The sequence below is a fragment of the Neolamprologus brichardi genome, chromosome 10 (genome assembly GCF_056152115.1).
Source record: "Neolamprologus brichardi isolate AB-2024 chromosome 10, ASM5615211v1, whole genome shotgun sequence".
Taxonomy (NCBI): Eukaryota; Metazoa; Chordata; class Actinopteri; order Cichliformes; family Cichlidae; genus Neolamprologus; species Neolamprologus brichardi.
Window position 1 is genome coordinate 18,034,292 of NC_142113.1, and position 17,020 is coordinate 18,051,311.

The 17,020-nt window shown below is 38.5% G+C and overlaps 2 protein-coding genes across 7 annotated transcripts in view; one reads left to right on the forward strand and one right to left on the reverse strand.

Annotated features, from left to right (window-relative positions):
• Nucleotides 1–3,361, forward strand: part of trim3b (tripartite motif containing 3b) — a 31,415-nt gene extending 28,054 nt beyond the window's left edge. For all 5 annotated transcript variants that reach the window (XM_087847328.1, XM_087847330.1, XM_087847329.1 and 2 more), the window contains 2 exons: nucleotides 114–254; nucleotides 357–3,361. In XM_087847328.1, the coding sequence (XP_087703454.1) occupies nucleotides 114–254; nucleotides 357–509 (294 nt within the window). In that variant the 3' untranslated portion in view covers nucleotides 510–3,361. The remainder of the gene's footprint in view (nucleotides 1–113; nucleotides 255–356) is intronic.
• A 2,698-nt stretch (nucleotides 3,362–6,059) lies between these two features.
• On the reverse strand, nucleotides 6,060–15,961 carry trim47 (tripartite motif containing 47). 2 transcript variants are annotated; one of them, XM_006800098.3, is made up of 8 exons: nucleotides 15,714–15,961; nucleotides 15,132–15,343; nucleotides 11,391–11,436; nucleotides 11,104–11,199; nucleotides 9,581–9,805; nucleotides 8,657–8,679; nucleotides 8,457–8,578; nucleotides 6,060–7,998 (listed from the first exon to the last, which is right to left on the reverse strand). In XM_006800098.3, exons 1-8 carry the CDS (start codon nucleotides 15,894–15,896, stop codon nucleotides 7,469–7,471), a joined length of 1,437 nt encoding a protein of 478 aa, XP_006800161.1. In that variant the 5' UTR covers nucleotides 15,897–15,961; the 3' UTR covers nucleotides 6,060–7,468. The 2 variants fall into 2 exon arrangements, with proteins under 2 accessions (XP_006800161.1, XP_006800162.1); XM_006800099.2 differs by lacking the exon at nucleotides 15,714–15,961 and adding an exon at nucleotides 15,430–15,516.
• Between the last annotated feature and the right edge of the window lie 1,059 nt (nucleotides 15,962–17,020).

Sequence of the window (17,020 nt, forward strand, 5' to 3'; positions counted from 1 at the left end):
AGAAAAAAAAGACGACCTATGTCTGAGTTTGCGACCTTAGCTGTGATTTTTATTTTAAAGGGAGGCCGTGCACATAAAGATGCTGACCAAACTTTTCTGGCTTTTTGCCTCAGGTGTACAGCGCTGATGGGGAGTTCCTGTTCAAGTTCGGCTCTCATGGCGAAGGGAACGGCCAATTCAACGCTCCCACTGGCGTTGCTGTGGATGCCAATGGAAACATCATTGTAGCTGACTGGGGTAACAGCAGAATACAGGTGAGGCAGCTTGCAGTTTACATGTAGATGTAATTTTAATGCCGTTGCTGTGTTTTGTTGTGACAGAATTGCTGAAAATTCTGACCTTTTTTTCTGCATCAGGTGTTTGACAGCACGGGGTCCTTCTTATCCTACATTAACACTTCGGCAGACCCGCTGTACGGCCCCCAGGGCCTAGCGCTCACCTCAGATGGACACGTGGCTGTTGCAGACTCTGGCAATCATTGCTTTAAAGTTTACAGATATCTGCAGTAGACTGAGGGGGAGATGTCGCCGCTGCCACCAACTCCGGCTTTAAAAATCAATGTCACATATTTCTTGCAGAGAAAAAGTTGTAACATGCCTGCACACTTCCCAGAGGCTCCATGTCTACAAATTAATTTCCTGTTCATTTTGTCTGTAAATACTTCAAGGATTTAATATCCAGAGTTTAAGAACAAGAAATGATATTAAGAACGAACTTCCAAAACATGCAATTTTAATGTTTTCAAAGACAAAATTGGCTAGATATCACCAAAACTACTGACTACTGCAAGAATAGAAAACATAATTACTGAAACGGCAGTGAGCTCTTGGATTACTTCTATTTTAAAAAACAATCAATCAGGTAAACATATCTCATATAGAGACTTTCAAATACTTGCGTTTTTTTTTTAAAGAATGTGAGATAGGGGCATGAAATGCCTCCATACTTTCAACAGCCTCTGCTCACCTATACACCTGCAAAGTTAGATGACTACTACTACTCTTGTACAGTCGTGTTGCTGTTACATGGCAAAATAGGTCTATAGACAGACATGCATACATCAAAAACACCTAAACAATCAATTAGGCATGTCTATATTTTGTCATTCTTGGTTTGTCTAACTTTAACTTTCCATAAAGCTGAGCTATAATGCTTCTCTCCACCTCATGTTTTTATTCTCGGACTCAACTAGAGTAGCTTTGCATGATTCTGTCTGAAACAAGCTGTTTTAGGTTGAGGTTTGAGGTGGGCTTTATCAGCAGATGGGCAGTGTTGCGCTTCTCACAGAGCTGCGTGCCTGAAAATCAGTCATTCAATTTTGGTACCTAAAAAATTCAGCTTAATGACTTGAAATGTCAAGTTATTGAGTGAAACAGAGTGCTTTAGGCAACTAGAAGCCTGAGCTGTTAGCGCATGGGAATTATTTGCACAAACACTTGGCTAAATTTGTGATTAGAATCAATGTCACAGTAAAGAAAAAAGTTTGTGTGTGTGTATGAATGACATATATTAGGTATAAGTATAATAGTTTACTTTGATTGGCTTTGAGCCTAAAACTAACCAATTATCGACAGGAAAAAATGAACAGGAAATTAACCCCTGGCTCAAAGGCCTTTTAGCTCTATTCCCCAAGTGTATCTTCACAGCCTGTCAGTCTTAAATTGTTTTGTTTTGGCAATGCAGATGGGCAACACTCATTATCCAGGAAACAAGGCAACGCAATGAAGATTCCCTGTTTCCTGAAAGGAACATGATGCTTTATGAGTAAAAAAATGCTCAGGTCTTTCCTTGAACAACGTTGCATGTTCGTGTGCTCTGAAAATGATCTCCTTGTCACTGCCTTACAATATTCATCAGCGAACTCTGCAGAAACTTCAGGAATGTATTGTTTTAAAAGGAACTGCTTATCATTCTCATTCTGCACCTTATCAGTCTGACATGATCACTGCACAATTAAAATTATTCTTATCATTTTTTTTTATTATTATTTCTGTTTAGCCATAAGATGAGTTTACGTATATGCAAGTTGTTTCATTTTGGGATCCAAAGACAAGCATCAAAAAGCACAGTAGTTTAAAAAAAAGACTATATATCTGAACCAGCTCCCCTTCACCCTAAAGTCGGAGCCCTACTAGCAAAACAAAATAATAGTAACTAGTCCTTGCACTTTCGTATATTCATACCTACAATTCACTGTAGTTGTGCATATGCATATTTACACGTATGTATATATTTATATATATATATATGGATTTGGTGTCTATATAGCCTACATATTCCAGCACTTAAACAGAAACAAGGTCACGCCAAGTAGTTAACTGAATGAATGAAACATCAGTGGAACAAAGTTGTAATAATTATTTGCTGTATTCTTTTTTTTTTTTCCTTTTTGCAAAAGAATTTATTTATTTAAAAATTTCTTTTCTACATAATTTGTTTGACAAATTATTTTTCTAATTGGTCGGTTTGAACCTTCTCCTCCTCTTTGCCAAACTTAGCTATACCATTGTAACTTGTAGCACTCAAAGCTGTTTTCTGTTTTTGACTCTTCCCGGTCAAACAGTGACATTTCCTTCTGCCAAAACCTATTGTTGTAAGTTGCTGTTGAACATTGCACAGAATACAAATAATGAGAGTTATATAGTTTGCAAGAGTAATATATGCCTCTATGTATAGTTCATTTTGACATAATCAGAACATGTACTGTATATTACAATCATATTCCTGTTGTAGCTGACAAGCACTTTTATCGTGGATTTTCCAGGATTTGTATTCATTTGCTCTGTAGTTCAATGTTTAGAGGCTTTTGTTTTTTGTGCGTGTGACTCTTACAAAAACAACACCAGCTAATATGCAGTGACACAAAATCATCTCTCACCTGTGTTTTAGAAATACTGTCTGTCCCCCAGTACTGACTCATTCTGATTTTCCATCTGCATTTCCTATTTATTGGAAAACTGACAGATTGAGCTAAACTTCCCTTCTCATTAGACTGTATTTATTCTTTTGGTTGTTGCTTTTAACTGTCAGAGACATGTGGGGGGGAAACTGAAGCACACAGTATTAATAAAATTACATCAACTTGTGCGTATACAACTGTGTACTACAAGAGGCCATTTACAAGTAATCAGTCCGTTCATGTATCACGGGGAAGGTATGATTGTAAATTAAAGAATGACTAAACTACTGCAAATTGCCTGCTTTGTATAACTAAGCTTTAGTTTATGTATTATACAGTAGACTTATTTTTACAGTGAATTTTCAGTTGTTTTCCTTTGTTTTTTGGCCAGATTAGATCAGCATCTCTCTTCATGCCTACTTTACCTACTAAAGATTATGCACGCAGTCATGCCAGTTGTTTTTCTGATGTTCTCTTTTTCTATTATTCTATTGTCAAATAAGATAAAATGTCACTTGCCTGCTTCTTGGCATTTGCATTAATGTTAAAAGAACTCGACATCATTGGGACTTGATAATATGATTCTCATGTCTTACGGCTTTTGCATAGAAAAATGTTACTTAATATTTATAAAACACATTTACAATACACTGACACGAAGCCTCTCTCAAGAGACCTTTGTATAAATCAAATGAGTCATAACAGCCCGGCCTTTCCAGTTTCTTGCAAGAGACCCCAGCAGCCAATAATTTTTAAGCATTTGATGAATCAGTCTCCTCTGCTGAGGAAGATCCCAGGTGTATAACAAGTGTTTGCTACACACCAGGCATTCAGTGGTGCAGTGTAGAAATAGTTTTAATCTAACCTTATATTTAAGAATCTCTCTCCTGGTAAAGTTTATTTAAAAAAAAAAAAGATTGGCCAGAGTTAATAATTAAATTAAATAATTAAAATAAATAAATAAATAAAAACAATTTAAAAATAAAATAATAATATTATCAGCTTAATCTGAAAAAAACCCTGCCAGAAGAAAACTTTAATCAGCAATGGTTCTCTGAAGTATTACTGCAAGTATGCATGTGATTGTCAACCTAAACACAATGGTCATTTGTATGGCCAGTCCTTAAACCCAAATTATTTTAAGTCAAGAACACGTCATTATCAAAGAAATGAGGACACAATAAGAACAGTCTTCTCACCTCTTCCTTAAATGTTCTTGCAGTATGAAATTAGCAATACCACACCCAATTTCAAGATTAGGGAACGGAAGGATGAAAATCTTGGGGAAAATGGAAAGCAGCCTGTTTTGTTAGTAGAATGAACCAAAGCTATTAGCATTTTTATCAGCTGGATGTAATAACTCTCAGTTTTCATCAGCTGATGAAAACTACAGTCATGGTAAACAAAAATACACTTTTTAAATTCAAAGCAGGGCTCGCAAAATCGCTAGCCCAACGTCCCGGGGCTAGTGATTTTTCCAGTCAGGCTACCAAAAATCTATCTCTGCCCTGCCCGTCGGGCTATCATAGGAAGGAAAAATATATGTCAATGCTTTTGCATTCTTTCGGAAATGTAGCTGGGTAATTATGTCATTGGCATCGGTGAGCCAGAATTTGCGCTTGTTTTTTGCTTTCACTTTGCAATCGCGCGAACTGTGTATAGAGAGCGACAGTACTGATTGGTGAGTGACGATAATTTGCGCACCAATTCCTCTGATGTCGTCTTAATCAATCATTAGCTTACTATGCAAACATGACAAGTGAAATCTCCCGCAGCAAGCTTAAACATGTGAGAGGTTGATCGCGCAGAGAATCGCTGAGCGTTATGTGAGTGCGTGTGTAAAAGCAGCAGGATATATATTTTAGTTCTGCTGAGCCAAATAAGACAGGTCAGGGTGAAGAAGTGACAGCCAAAGAAAAGCTTACCACAAAACAGAAAAATTATGACAAATCAGACTATAAGGCAAAAAGAAAGTGCAGCTTTATGGTTTCATGGACAAGAATTTCTGTGGCTGCAATATGACGAGCTAAATAACCAGGGCTGCACATAAGTGGTCCGCAGGTGCGCATTCGCTGTCAAAATAAAAAGAGCGCACAAGATAAGAAGATGCAACGCGTGTTTGCATACATAAGATTTTCTGGAGGAGGACAGACATTTGTTTAGAACTCTTAAAGATGTCGAAGAAGCAAGCTCCTTTAAGCAATTACTTTGGTTTTCCTCCACCTCCAAAGAAATGTCAGGAGTCCAAACCACAAAAGAAGCGCGTATTCTCGGAAAAGTGGTTGCAGGAGGTGAGCTGGCTTCAAACAAATGATGAACGCACATATGTGGTGCAGAATGTGCTGTGAAAATCCCACTCTAGCGGACAAAAACACTGCCTTTTATATGGACGCAAACGCGCGCTGCAACTTCTTATCTGGTGCGCGTCTTTTATTTTGACAGCGAATGCGCACATGCGGACCACTTATGTGCACCAGTGTAAATAACAATGTTCTGCCGGGTGTGTTGTTGGTTTTCCCTCGATTTCTGAGTCGACAAGCGCCTTTGTTACTGGGACCAGTAATTTTAAGAAAGGCCCCCATTAGAAATGCATTATTGCTCAGTCTGCAATATCTTTCCCAGAACAAACACCAATTGCAAATAACATACTAAAAATAAACCTGAAAAATCTGTTTAGAACAGCGTAGTACACACTTAATGCTTTCATAGGAATTAGGGGGTCATACAAAAGTTTTACAAGTCTGGAGAGTCTGTTAGGTCATTTCCAAACAAGTTCAAGTGTGTATCATTCTGTAATGAAAGATACGCAACAGGAAAACATTAAAGACAAGTTTTCAAAACAAAGCCCACCACATTTGGACACCTGGAACTAAAGTATAACCCAAATATTCCAAAGTACTCTAGAGTTCAACGCAAGGCCATCTGTCTGACAGCTAAAGCATGGCAAAAACTGAGGCATGTAACAAGACAACGATCCCAAGTGCAGCAGGAAATACTAAATTGCAGAGAGTTGTCTTGTTTTTGATCTTTAGTAACCTTATAGCAAAGATAAAGTTCAGTTTAAAGGAAATTGTGGAAGAAGTTGCAACACTATTCTAATTTCACTGCACTGTCTAAATACAAAGTGTTTTAAATGAATGACAGACTTACAAGTCACAAATACACTTTGCATCTTTTAATCCTAATGTGAGAAACACCAATCACATTAATAGAAGCCCCCCCAAAGGAAAAAAAACCAAACAAAAAAACCCCAACATTTCAGCAATAAAAAGTATGTCTTGAATAAGATACACCATCTGAGACAACATTTACCAGCAAATACTCAAAGTTAAAGAGTAGAGGTTCAGTCCCAACATGTGATGGCAGACCTCCAAAAATAGAATAGGACTGCCATTCTCAAATACTGTCAAGTGATCACATGGTGCGTTTCAAATGAGACCATTTAATATTACAAAAAAAAAAAAAAAAAAAAAGGGGGGGGGGCAAAAAGCGAAAACACATTTAAAAAAGTTAAATGGGGACAAAAAGACTTAAAATACAATGGTGATGATATGAAAACAAAATTCTGTTTATGAAAAAGAAGAAGAAGAAGAAGAAGAAGAAAAAAAACCCAAAAAAAACCCTTTCCTCCTCTTTAGCTTTTAGGTCAGCCTTTCCAGTCCATGAGTTTCCCCAATTTTGTCGCTGAGAACAAAAAAAAATAAAAATAAAAATAAAAATTCCATGCAAGTATATGCAACAGCTAATGCTTGCTGAGCCTGCAGTTAGAATACTGTCATAGTTTTGCCTTCTATCCAGATCAATACCAACACTGACTGAAACGGATTTGCTTTCAACACCAGGGGGAAAAAAGAAAAGAAGAAAAAAAAAAAAATAATAAATTGCAGCATCAAAAAAGAAAGACGCAACTCAGCAATATACAGAGGAAAAGTTCGAAAATGAAAAAATGCCAAGCGTGCGACTTTAACTTTTTATCTTATATAAAATTAAGTGTTTAAAAGGGTTGTGATAAAAATTATTTGTACTGATGGATGTTGCCACTTCCATTCATTCCTGGAAGTCTAATTGTGAGCTAAAATCAATACAATATGGACAAAATTGAGTGTTCAGTCTCATATTGATGAGGGAATGTTTAGTGTGATAACGACAGACATTCAAACTATACCAGACAATGCTTCACCACTGACCCTTCTAAGAGTGAGCTTTTATAGTAGTAGAAGTATGGCATAGTTGTTGCTAACGGGATAACAGCTCTGAATATGCTCTGAACAACAAGAGCATCCGAGGCATCTGCAACCCAGCAGACACAGTGATGAATAGCAAAGCACTTCTCCAAACCCCCAGCCAAAGGAGGAGGTATGAGCCTACAGTGTGTGTCCAAGTTGAAAACTACCAAATTTGTGTGCACCTGGTACTTTTTATTTAATGTAAAATGTACTTTCTAAAAACCAGTAAGACAACTCAAAAGCATACATGACTTCAAGGGTCAACATCAGCCTATCACTCCAGCCTGATCTATGAGATAAAGCCTTGCCAACAGGCAGAAATGAACACACAGGCGTTAAACTCTCAGTAATAGTGGCATATTTGCAGTCTGCTGCCTGGGTCATTTTTCCCTGGGCTGAAGAAAGGGTAGACTGGCTCCTCAAAGCAGGTGTCAAATATGTACAGCCTCTTCATTGTTACAGCATCATAGAAGCTAAGACGCCCGTTGTCATAGTCCAGGTACACACCCACGCGAGGAGAATTCCAGTAGTCGGCAACTGGAATGCGTCCGTCCTCCCCATTGGCGTACAGCCGGTCCTGCAGACACAGGCTCCAGTATCCTGCGGAGGGTGTGAGGCTGACGAAGCCCTTCCTGTTGCTGCACTCTGTGGTCACTCCCAGGTACCACACACCTTTGTCCCTCACATCCACCTCCCAGTAGTGCTGGCCACTAGCATACTGGGCTGTGGAGAGGACGCCACAGAACCGATTGAAGCGGGCAGGCAGGTCTGGCTCCTGGCTGCGGACACGGCCCTCCTCCACTTTGGTGTCAAAGTCCGAGATAAGCAGGTTCGGGTGAGCGGTGTCTGGGTCCAAGGTGAGGTTCTGGGGCACTATGGAGACGCCATGACAGATTAAATGACATTAGTCTTAAGCTGACCTGATACTACATTTTTAAAAGGTTAAAAGAGCAGACTTGGTAGACAAACTGCCTGTTGGACTTGATATTTTTTTATATTGTCATTTGTGCTTAGAAATATAATCATTTGTATGCTGATAAAAATCATATCCTTATTAGGACTGATAAAAGTCTGAGTGCAGAAAAAAATGTAGATTAGTTGACTATCAAAAAGAATCATTAGTTGCAGCCCTATTAGACAGCAACCCCTTTTAAAAAAGAAAGCATGCAGAAAAGTTAACCTGCATTACTGCGGTTTCTTTAGAGACTTTAATATATTCACCATCCAGCAAGCTTTAGGCTGAAAATGCCCGACCTCATGCATAAAAATCAGTCTTACAGTTCAAATATAGCATCTCTTAAGCACTGACAGTGCATGATTCTTCAACTTACTGGTGTGCAGCACGTGCATCATCTTTTTCCACATGATGAGCTGAAAGGGCCCTGAGAAGTCTGTAAATTCAGTCGGACAGTTAACCGGCTCCAAAGAGGTGAAAGGCTTGCACTGTACAACTCTGCAGAAGAAACATTGAAATTAACATGCTGGGTCTTTGTAAAGCATTTTTGTAATAAATGAACAAAAAGCTACTTACTCATTAAACGTCTCAGCAAGGCTCTGTTGCAGAAAAGAAAGAAAATACTTAATTTGTGGTTTAATGTATAATTCAAACCCTAACAAACAAGTTTCATAACATTTCTGTTGCTTTGAGCAGCCCCATGTGCCCATATGCCATTTTAAGGACGCTTTGATCCTTAATCCTTAGTGCACAGTGGTAAACTGTCATCAGGGTGTCTGCAGTTTATCACAAATTAATATTTAAAGTCCTTTTATAAGAATATGAAATCAGACCAGTTGCATGACTGTTTGTCTTTGCATGATGAATGGCCACGCAGTATGCTCACGTCCACAGCAACTCTGCTTTTAAGGTTAATTTAGAGAAGCTTGTCAAAATAAAGAATGTTGGATGATGGCGGCTATTTGCTGGTGGGGTTTTACTTCACGTTTGATTTCCCATGTGATATTTAAATACAACAATTTGGGCTCCTGAGTATCTACAGTAAACAGTATTTAAGGCTACTCTGGTTGACTAGGGGTGTGTTCCTAGGTCTAATTTTATAACTACAACTCTGTGCACCAAATTTTTCCATCCCACTGTCAACCTAAAGACAACGGCTGTGCTTTTATTTCAGCTTTAAAATGTATGATTATCACCCAGTTATAAACAAGCATTTTAACTTTTGTGTACAGTTAAAAAAAAAAAAAAAAAAAGCACACATTTGTCATTTTCAGACAGCATGATTGCAGTAACACAAAAAGGTAAAGGCAATAGTGCAGCTTTTAACAGAAGAAGCCTGATAAAAAGGAATGTTACAGGACATTCTCATTCTTAAGAATACTGCTTTATCCTTTTTGAAGCAAAAGGGTTTGGGATGGGAACGCAGCAATATTGTTATCCAACTCTTATGCCATAGCCATGGTCTGACAATTTACAAGTTAACCTTTGAAGTCAACTGACCTCAAAGTTAGTTTTTCCATTGATCTGGCTGTGGATAGCTGCTATAGCTTTGTCCACAGCTGCTGCTTCCGTTTCCACAGTCTTCAAGTTGTCATCTATAACAGCCATGGTGGCCACTTCCTCAGCGTCCAGGCTCTCAAGCAGCGAGTCCCTCTCGTCCAGCAAAAACTGGACCAAGGCACCGACGTCTGCTTCAATCTTTTCCTTGAGTCTCTGCTTTTTCAACTAGAGCAAAAGAAAAGTTTAAGATAAATGTGTCACATTCAGTGTTGGGTAAGTTACTTTAATTAATTACTAATTACTTAATCAATATTGTATTTAAAATACTTATCTAATTACTGTGTTTGAAAAGTTACTCAATAAGTAATTTAACTAAATACTTCTTAAAATCCCTATAAACCTTGAGTGGACAAACAATAGATATTAAACTCTTTAAATAATTATTTTATTTTTTTTAAAGACGGAGACTCAGTACGCAGCGGTAGCATCTCTTCCACAAAGCAGCCTGCAATCATTTTTTAAGCTCACCTTCAGACGCTTTCTGTGCTGCTGAAGTAAAATCACGTTTTACCTGCTTAGCCTGAGTTGCTGCGGTGTTATCCATGAATGATGAACAAGGATCACTCAGAAGTGTTCGTCTATGCTCTCGTGTCAGGCGCTTCAGTAGATTACTCCTGCTATTAACAGCGGCCGATAGTTTTCTCCCCAGGACATAGCTTACATATTACGGTAATGTTCTTGTCTGCTTGTTTCAGAAAAGTGAACAGACAGGAATATGTCCATTTCATAAAACAGCCACTCGCTTCAGCCGAGTCCGACATCTTCCGTTTTAGAATACGACTATGCAGCAAACTGGCGCGAAATGACGTGCACCTGCACTACAACGATGTTAAAGCGGCAGAGTTTACTTCTACCTTTAGAAGATAAATTATTGAAATTAAATAATGATATTCAGCGAGTTGAATTATTTTACAATGTAATGCAAGTACATTGTAAGTAACTGAAATTAAAATGCCTAAAAATGAACAGTAATTAGTTACTCTACTTTTTCAGTGGAAGAGTAATTTAATTACAGTAACGCATTACACCCAACACTGGTCACATTACAGTTCTAGTGACGCCGACCACAAACAACGACACTGTTGGTTTAAACTATGAATGACACACGATCTGTGGTTTAAGTCATCTTTTAAATGTGACCATGCATTTCCAAATAATATGGCAGAGTCATTTGTGCAAACAAGCACATCAGCCTGAGCAAAGCGGAATAAACAGAACTGAGAATCTGCTAGAGTCATCCTGACAAGGCTCTTACCCCCCAACCAAAACAAACAAAATAATATTGACTGACCAGAACTATAATGTTAACATAACTTTAAGATGAATGCTCAAGAAATGCATGTTCAGCAGTCCACTAAAATTTCACTGTGTACAACTGAATGTTTGCATGCAATATGCAAAAATGGCCACTTGAACAAACACCAAGTTCACAAAAAGAGCAAGTAAGAACGGTCATTCCATACCCTCAGTTCACTTTTAGTGAGCTCATCAGCCGTAACAACTTTTACACATTGAGACTTCTGCCAGTTGAGCTCCATTAGCCTCAGTTTCAGTTCCATCTGTAACAAATGTACAGGAAGACATGTAGTCAGGAAAGCAGGGCAACAGTGCAAATATTAGAGATGCAGTAAATAATAGTCTAGGTTACCAATACATAATAGGAGACTACTTAAAAATAAATTAATAATAATAATAATAATAATAATAATAATAATAATAATAACAACAACAACAACAACACTACTGCTACCTTCATGTCATTCACAACTTCTGGCACTGGTGCCACATCATGGTGTCTGAAACAAAACACTCAGGATGTTACAGAACAATTTGTTGCAATCAAAAATAAACAAACATTGGACTCACTGTGTCATCTAGAACTTCCTTTCAGACAGATTGTGTTTCTTACAAATCCCAATGGATTAACTTTCCACAATATAATTCTCCAACAGAGAAAACGTTATTTTACACAATTCCTCATCTGAGGATAAAAAGGAACAAATAAACACAATTCATATAATCCGTTTTGCATAGTGTGGCATTTATAAAGAGTTTTTCTTGTTTGAATTAACTGGGAAACTGCTGTGACAGAAAAATAGCAGTTTTAGAACCTCTCATAGTGGATTAGAATGGTTGAAAAAGTTTTCAGCGAGTCCTTTTTTAGTTATATGACTAATGTTTAAAAAGTTACTCGTTAATACCCCTAAGACAGGAACTAGCCACAATCCTCAGTTTTAGGTTTTAGTCATCTTTCACTTTAATCAATGAACATTATTCGTGTCACATCAGGTCACCGACAGATTACAAAAGTGAAGGCTATAACATCAATATGGAGACAAATTTGCCTCAAGAGGGTTGCAAAAGTGTATGATATGATCCACTAGCATAAACTAAGCTTTACAAATGTGTGCAATGTTGTGTGTAACTTATGGACTCATGAGCATGTGCTTTAATAAATAAAATATAAATAAATACTGATCAGTTCTACACAGTCAAGTTGAGCTCACAAATCCAATACGTTTTCGAAAGGTAAAATTTTCTGTGTACAAATTGATAATACTTTATTCATCCTGAGGGAAATTGGTGTAGGGTCTGGTGTAATTGAGTGTAGGTCTGTGTCAGTGCACATGCGTATGTGTGTGTGTTCAGCCGAGAGAAAGTGTCCCTTCACCCGGTTAGGCAAAAGTCAACAGTCTTCGGTCGATGCGGGTGGCCTTGGGGTGGGGGAGAGAGTCACAACAGTCTTGTTATCCAAGGACTATTTTGTTATTCCCGCCAGCTTTTGCCTTGAGCATCCAGCTGGCGCCAGGGGGTCGCATGAGATGAAGATTGTAGTTGTTTTGGTTAGTGCGAACAAACTGCTTCCAATTTTGGGACCATCCTCTGCATTAAGTATATGCTCCATATTTTGAATACAGATATAGCGGAGGTAAAGTGGAATAAACCCTTTATGTTAATCTGAGCATTCTCTAATGAAATCAGGCCAACACTGATATTAGCGTAATTAATTATCCTTAACATTTCAGAAGGTGGCAGGCTACTGTGTAGGGTCTGTAATTGGTAAATCCGTATTTTCTTGTAAAAGGGATTACCAGCTGTTCTGTTTATTTAGAAAAAAACAAAAACAAACAAAAACCCATATGCATGCAATGGAAGGCCAGATGTTCCAGTTTTACACTGGGATTTGAACATAGCTTATATTTGTGGATCTGTAGCTGGCAGCGTTAAATTGGTCTCAAAACCCCACATGGGCATAAGATGTGATCTGTGCATATAGGCAATTCGGCCACACATATTTAAGGTTTTGTAAGTGAGCAAGAGAGGAGTTGCGTGTAGTTCTTAGATATTTGTACACACAGGAAGGTTTTCAAAAGGTAAAATGACCAGATTTGTGACCTAAACTTAAACTGTGCAAAAATGATCGGTATTTATTCAGGTTTGGATGTATGCATTTTCTTCGCATTTATGTGGCTTGAAGCACGCAGATTGAAGCAGTCCTTTTGAGGACTTAACTCCTCAAAAGGACAAACAAAAACCATAGTACACATTTGTAAATCTTATCATGTGGATCATATCATGTGCATTTGCAAACCTTTTGAGGCAGATTTCTGAAGTGCAACAGCATTTGGTACATCAAATATTTTCTGTTTAGAGTAGGTCCATCTGGAAGGTTCTCTGATGTGAAGCCTTTTTCTGGGACTCCTAAACCCAGATCTTTTAGAAAACAACCTGAGGTCTTTTTCATAAGCATCTCATACCTGCATCTGTCCCTGGACTTCAGGGTCCCTTATGCATTTTAGTATGACAGCTGGACCACTGCTGCTGCTTACCTGGTGCTAAAGGTAGACTACAGTGTTGTAGAATGAGCACCAAGTTCTCATCAAGTTCCTTCTAAGTTAGAACAACAGAAGCCTGAAAAATTACTGCTTCACATTTTAGTTAAAAGAGAATGGTGAGATCAGGAACTTTGAGTATTAAGTTGAGACAGTCTAAATGTAGAGCTACAGAGGTGCACTTCTCTCATCTTTTCCTTAGCAACCCCTTGTGACAAGGGAGTGGCTGCAGAGGGTAGCTATGTATGTATGATTTGGCAATTTGAACCAGTAACCCCTCACCTGCCCAGTGAACAAAGTAGTCACCATTTATCATGTTTGTACCATTTTACACCATCAGCTTCTGTTTGACATGCCAAGATTTGAGAAACAAATAAAGATGCAAATGCTTGCAAATCAGTTTCTAGGATACAGTTAAAAGCCATGACCAATGCTAGTTCTGAAATATTGTTTTGCTGAGCAAACAATTTAAATTTGGTCAACTAAAGGCGTGTCCACATAAGCACCAATGCACTCATCCTCAAGTTGTTTATAATAACAACTTTATTTATAAAGCTCTTTTAAACAAAGTTCTGAACAGTTATTTGAAAATATACTTTTTTAAGTTGCTTTTTTGCAGACACTTTGTAGTTGACAAGCAGACTTTCCAGGCTCTGGTTGCCTAGGTACCACCACATGCTCATTGACAAGTTATTAGCAAGTTAGCTTATTTTAGATAATCAGCATTTCCTCTACTTAAAATGTACTGAAAGAAATTTGTTTCTCCTACAGTATGACCTGAATTGAGCAACCAAACCCATAAATGCAGGAGAAAATGATTAACAGTTGTGGCAGAGGGCAGTTTTCCCCTATAGAGCTCTAAAAAATGGAAAGTCTTTTAGAACCATAACCAATATGCCCCAGTGCATATTTAAATAAAGCATGTTTAAAGCACTTTTGCATTGGCTTCACTTTTCAGAGGTACATCCTCTATATAATCTATGTGTGAGCCCCACCCACTTTGTCTGCCCTTGCTATAAGTCGCTTAATGTCTTGCTGAGGTCATTGCACACTGTGGCTGCCCCTCCTCAATACCGGTCTCAAACTAAAGTTAATTCACAGACGGACACTCGTACACTAGGCATTCACAATGATGCTTCCAAATTTCATTGCCTTGTACCTGTGATGTGTGCAATGACCATAAAGTTGAATTCTATTCTATTCCAAATGCGTCTTGGGTACATCAGTGCCAAAAACCTCATTCTACAACACTCCTGGGATCTTACTATGAAATGAATATATACTGCAGTGCTTCCCAAGCTTGGCGTGGGGTCATAAGCAGCTGCCAGTCATGCTATGGGTCCCAATTTCCAATGATAATGGTTACATTAGTAAATGCTTGCAAGTTATTTAGGCGATACAGGATGCAAAAACAAAACAAAAAAAGTAAAAATGTGAAAATATTCTGTTAATATTAAGATAATACCATTGAGCATGGCACACACAAAACACAAGATGTAAATGGTGCTTTTTACATCGCCCCCTTATTATTCCTAAAAATCTGGTTCATACTGTCCAGTGTACTACTAATATCTGTCATTAATAAAATCTTTTCAGGGCACAGAGCTGTGGTGTGATATTTGTAAAGTCAATCATAAAAAACAAACAAAAAACCCAACCTGTGTGATCTAGATTCCCTGCAGACAACACAGATAGGCCTCTTATCGGTCTGGCAGTAGAGTTTCAGCTCTTCACCATGATGCTCACACTTTTCACCAAATTTCACAGGCTTGGAGGGGGCAGGACAAGCACCCAGGCACTCCAGATCGTCCAGTTTGGCCACCAAGTTCTGCACCAGATAGTTTTTAGTGAAAGTCCTCTTGTTGAACACCTGACGGAATAAAGAAAGAAGCTAAGGACGACTAACCAAGCACAAGGTTGCGTACATCATATCATTTTTGGAGCTAAGCTTTTAACCTTCCAGCTCATGTGTTGACAGGTTGACTACCGTTAGCTAAGGGAAGGAGGGAAAAAAAACCCCAACAACAACCAGCTATCCTAGCAACTGCAATATGCACTGCGTAGGTATCCGTTATTTTTTTTAAAACAGTAGCCAAACACGCGGTGTCATTTCTCGTAGATATTTATAAAATAAAAAAAGACATTCGAAGAAACACTATCATCGCCGTGTTATTGTATTTGCCTTCAGGCGAGGTTCAAAAAAATAAAAACAAAAAGGCGTACATACTGTATTAACTTACCGTTCGGCACTGAGGACACTGATACCCATAGTCTCCGCCATTTTCATCCCAGTGCATACAGATGCAAAAGCGGCAGAAATTATGGCCGCATTTCAGAATAACGGGGTCCTTGAAGAAGTCCAAACAAATAGCACATGTCAGTTCCTTCCTCAGGTCATCTCCAGATGTACCAGCAGTCGCCATGTTTACAAACCAACCAGCAGCGGAGAACTGCCACTGCAGGAAGTGAAGGAAGAGGATGGAGGGAGGGAAGTGGGCACATTTGTGGAGTGTCACTTTCGCTCTCAACCAATCAGTTTTCACTCTCTCTCTATTCAATTGTATTTCAATTATATACCCTTTATTGGCACAGCAGTCAGATGAACCATAGTCTTCAATCTAAGAAATCACAAATTGCACTTTTATTTTACTGCTTCCCAGAGGAGCATTTAAAACATTTTTCCCTACAGACATTGTGGAGCCTAACTTATTTCACTGACAGTCATAATTGTGCCATTTTTTCCTTCTTAATCGTTGCTACTTTGCCTAGGAAGGTGAATTAACAATGTGTGTGCTTACAGGTCAGCTGCTAACTGAGCTACTTTAACTTATTACTCACCAGTCCAAATAAGCTCTTAAGTCTGTGATAGCAAATGGAAAATTACTAGTACAGTGGGGGATATAGTCCCTAATTTTTTATGGTAGTTTCCCTTTAATGGTGAGACAGAATATCAACCAGAAATCTAGAACCAAAACACATTATATAAAAATTGATTTTCATGCCACTGAGTGAAATAAGTATTTGATCCCCAACAACCCAGCCAGAATACTGGCTCCCACCAATTGGTTGTGTGCCCATGTGGCACATAGATTACAGTTAATCAATTAATCAGTCAATTAAATAGAGATAGTACTGATCTCAACTCATTATGTGTATAAATCACCCCTATTCACAGCATAAATATCTTCCAACCTCTCCCCCATCATGGGTAAGACCAAAGGACTTCGGGACCAGACTGTAGAGCGGCAAAAGACTGGGATAGACCAGAAGACCATCATCAAGAAGCTTGGTGAGATGGTGACTGTTGGTGTGATTCTTTGTAAATGAAAGAAGTATTAAATGGCTATCAGCAGCCCTCAGTCTGGTGATCCAATGCAAGGCCTTGCCTCATGGGGTGAGGATGATTATGAGTAATATGACGGATCAGCCCAAACTACAAGCGAGCAGCTTAATGATCTGAAGGCAGTTGGGACCACAGCCACCAAGAATACCATTGGTAACATGTTTTGCTGTATAACAGGAATAACTGGATTGAAATGTTGAAGCG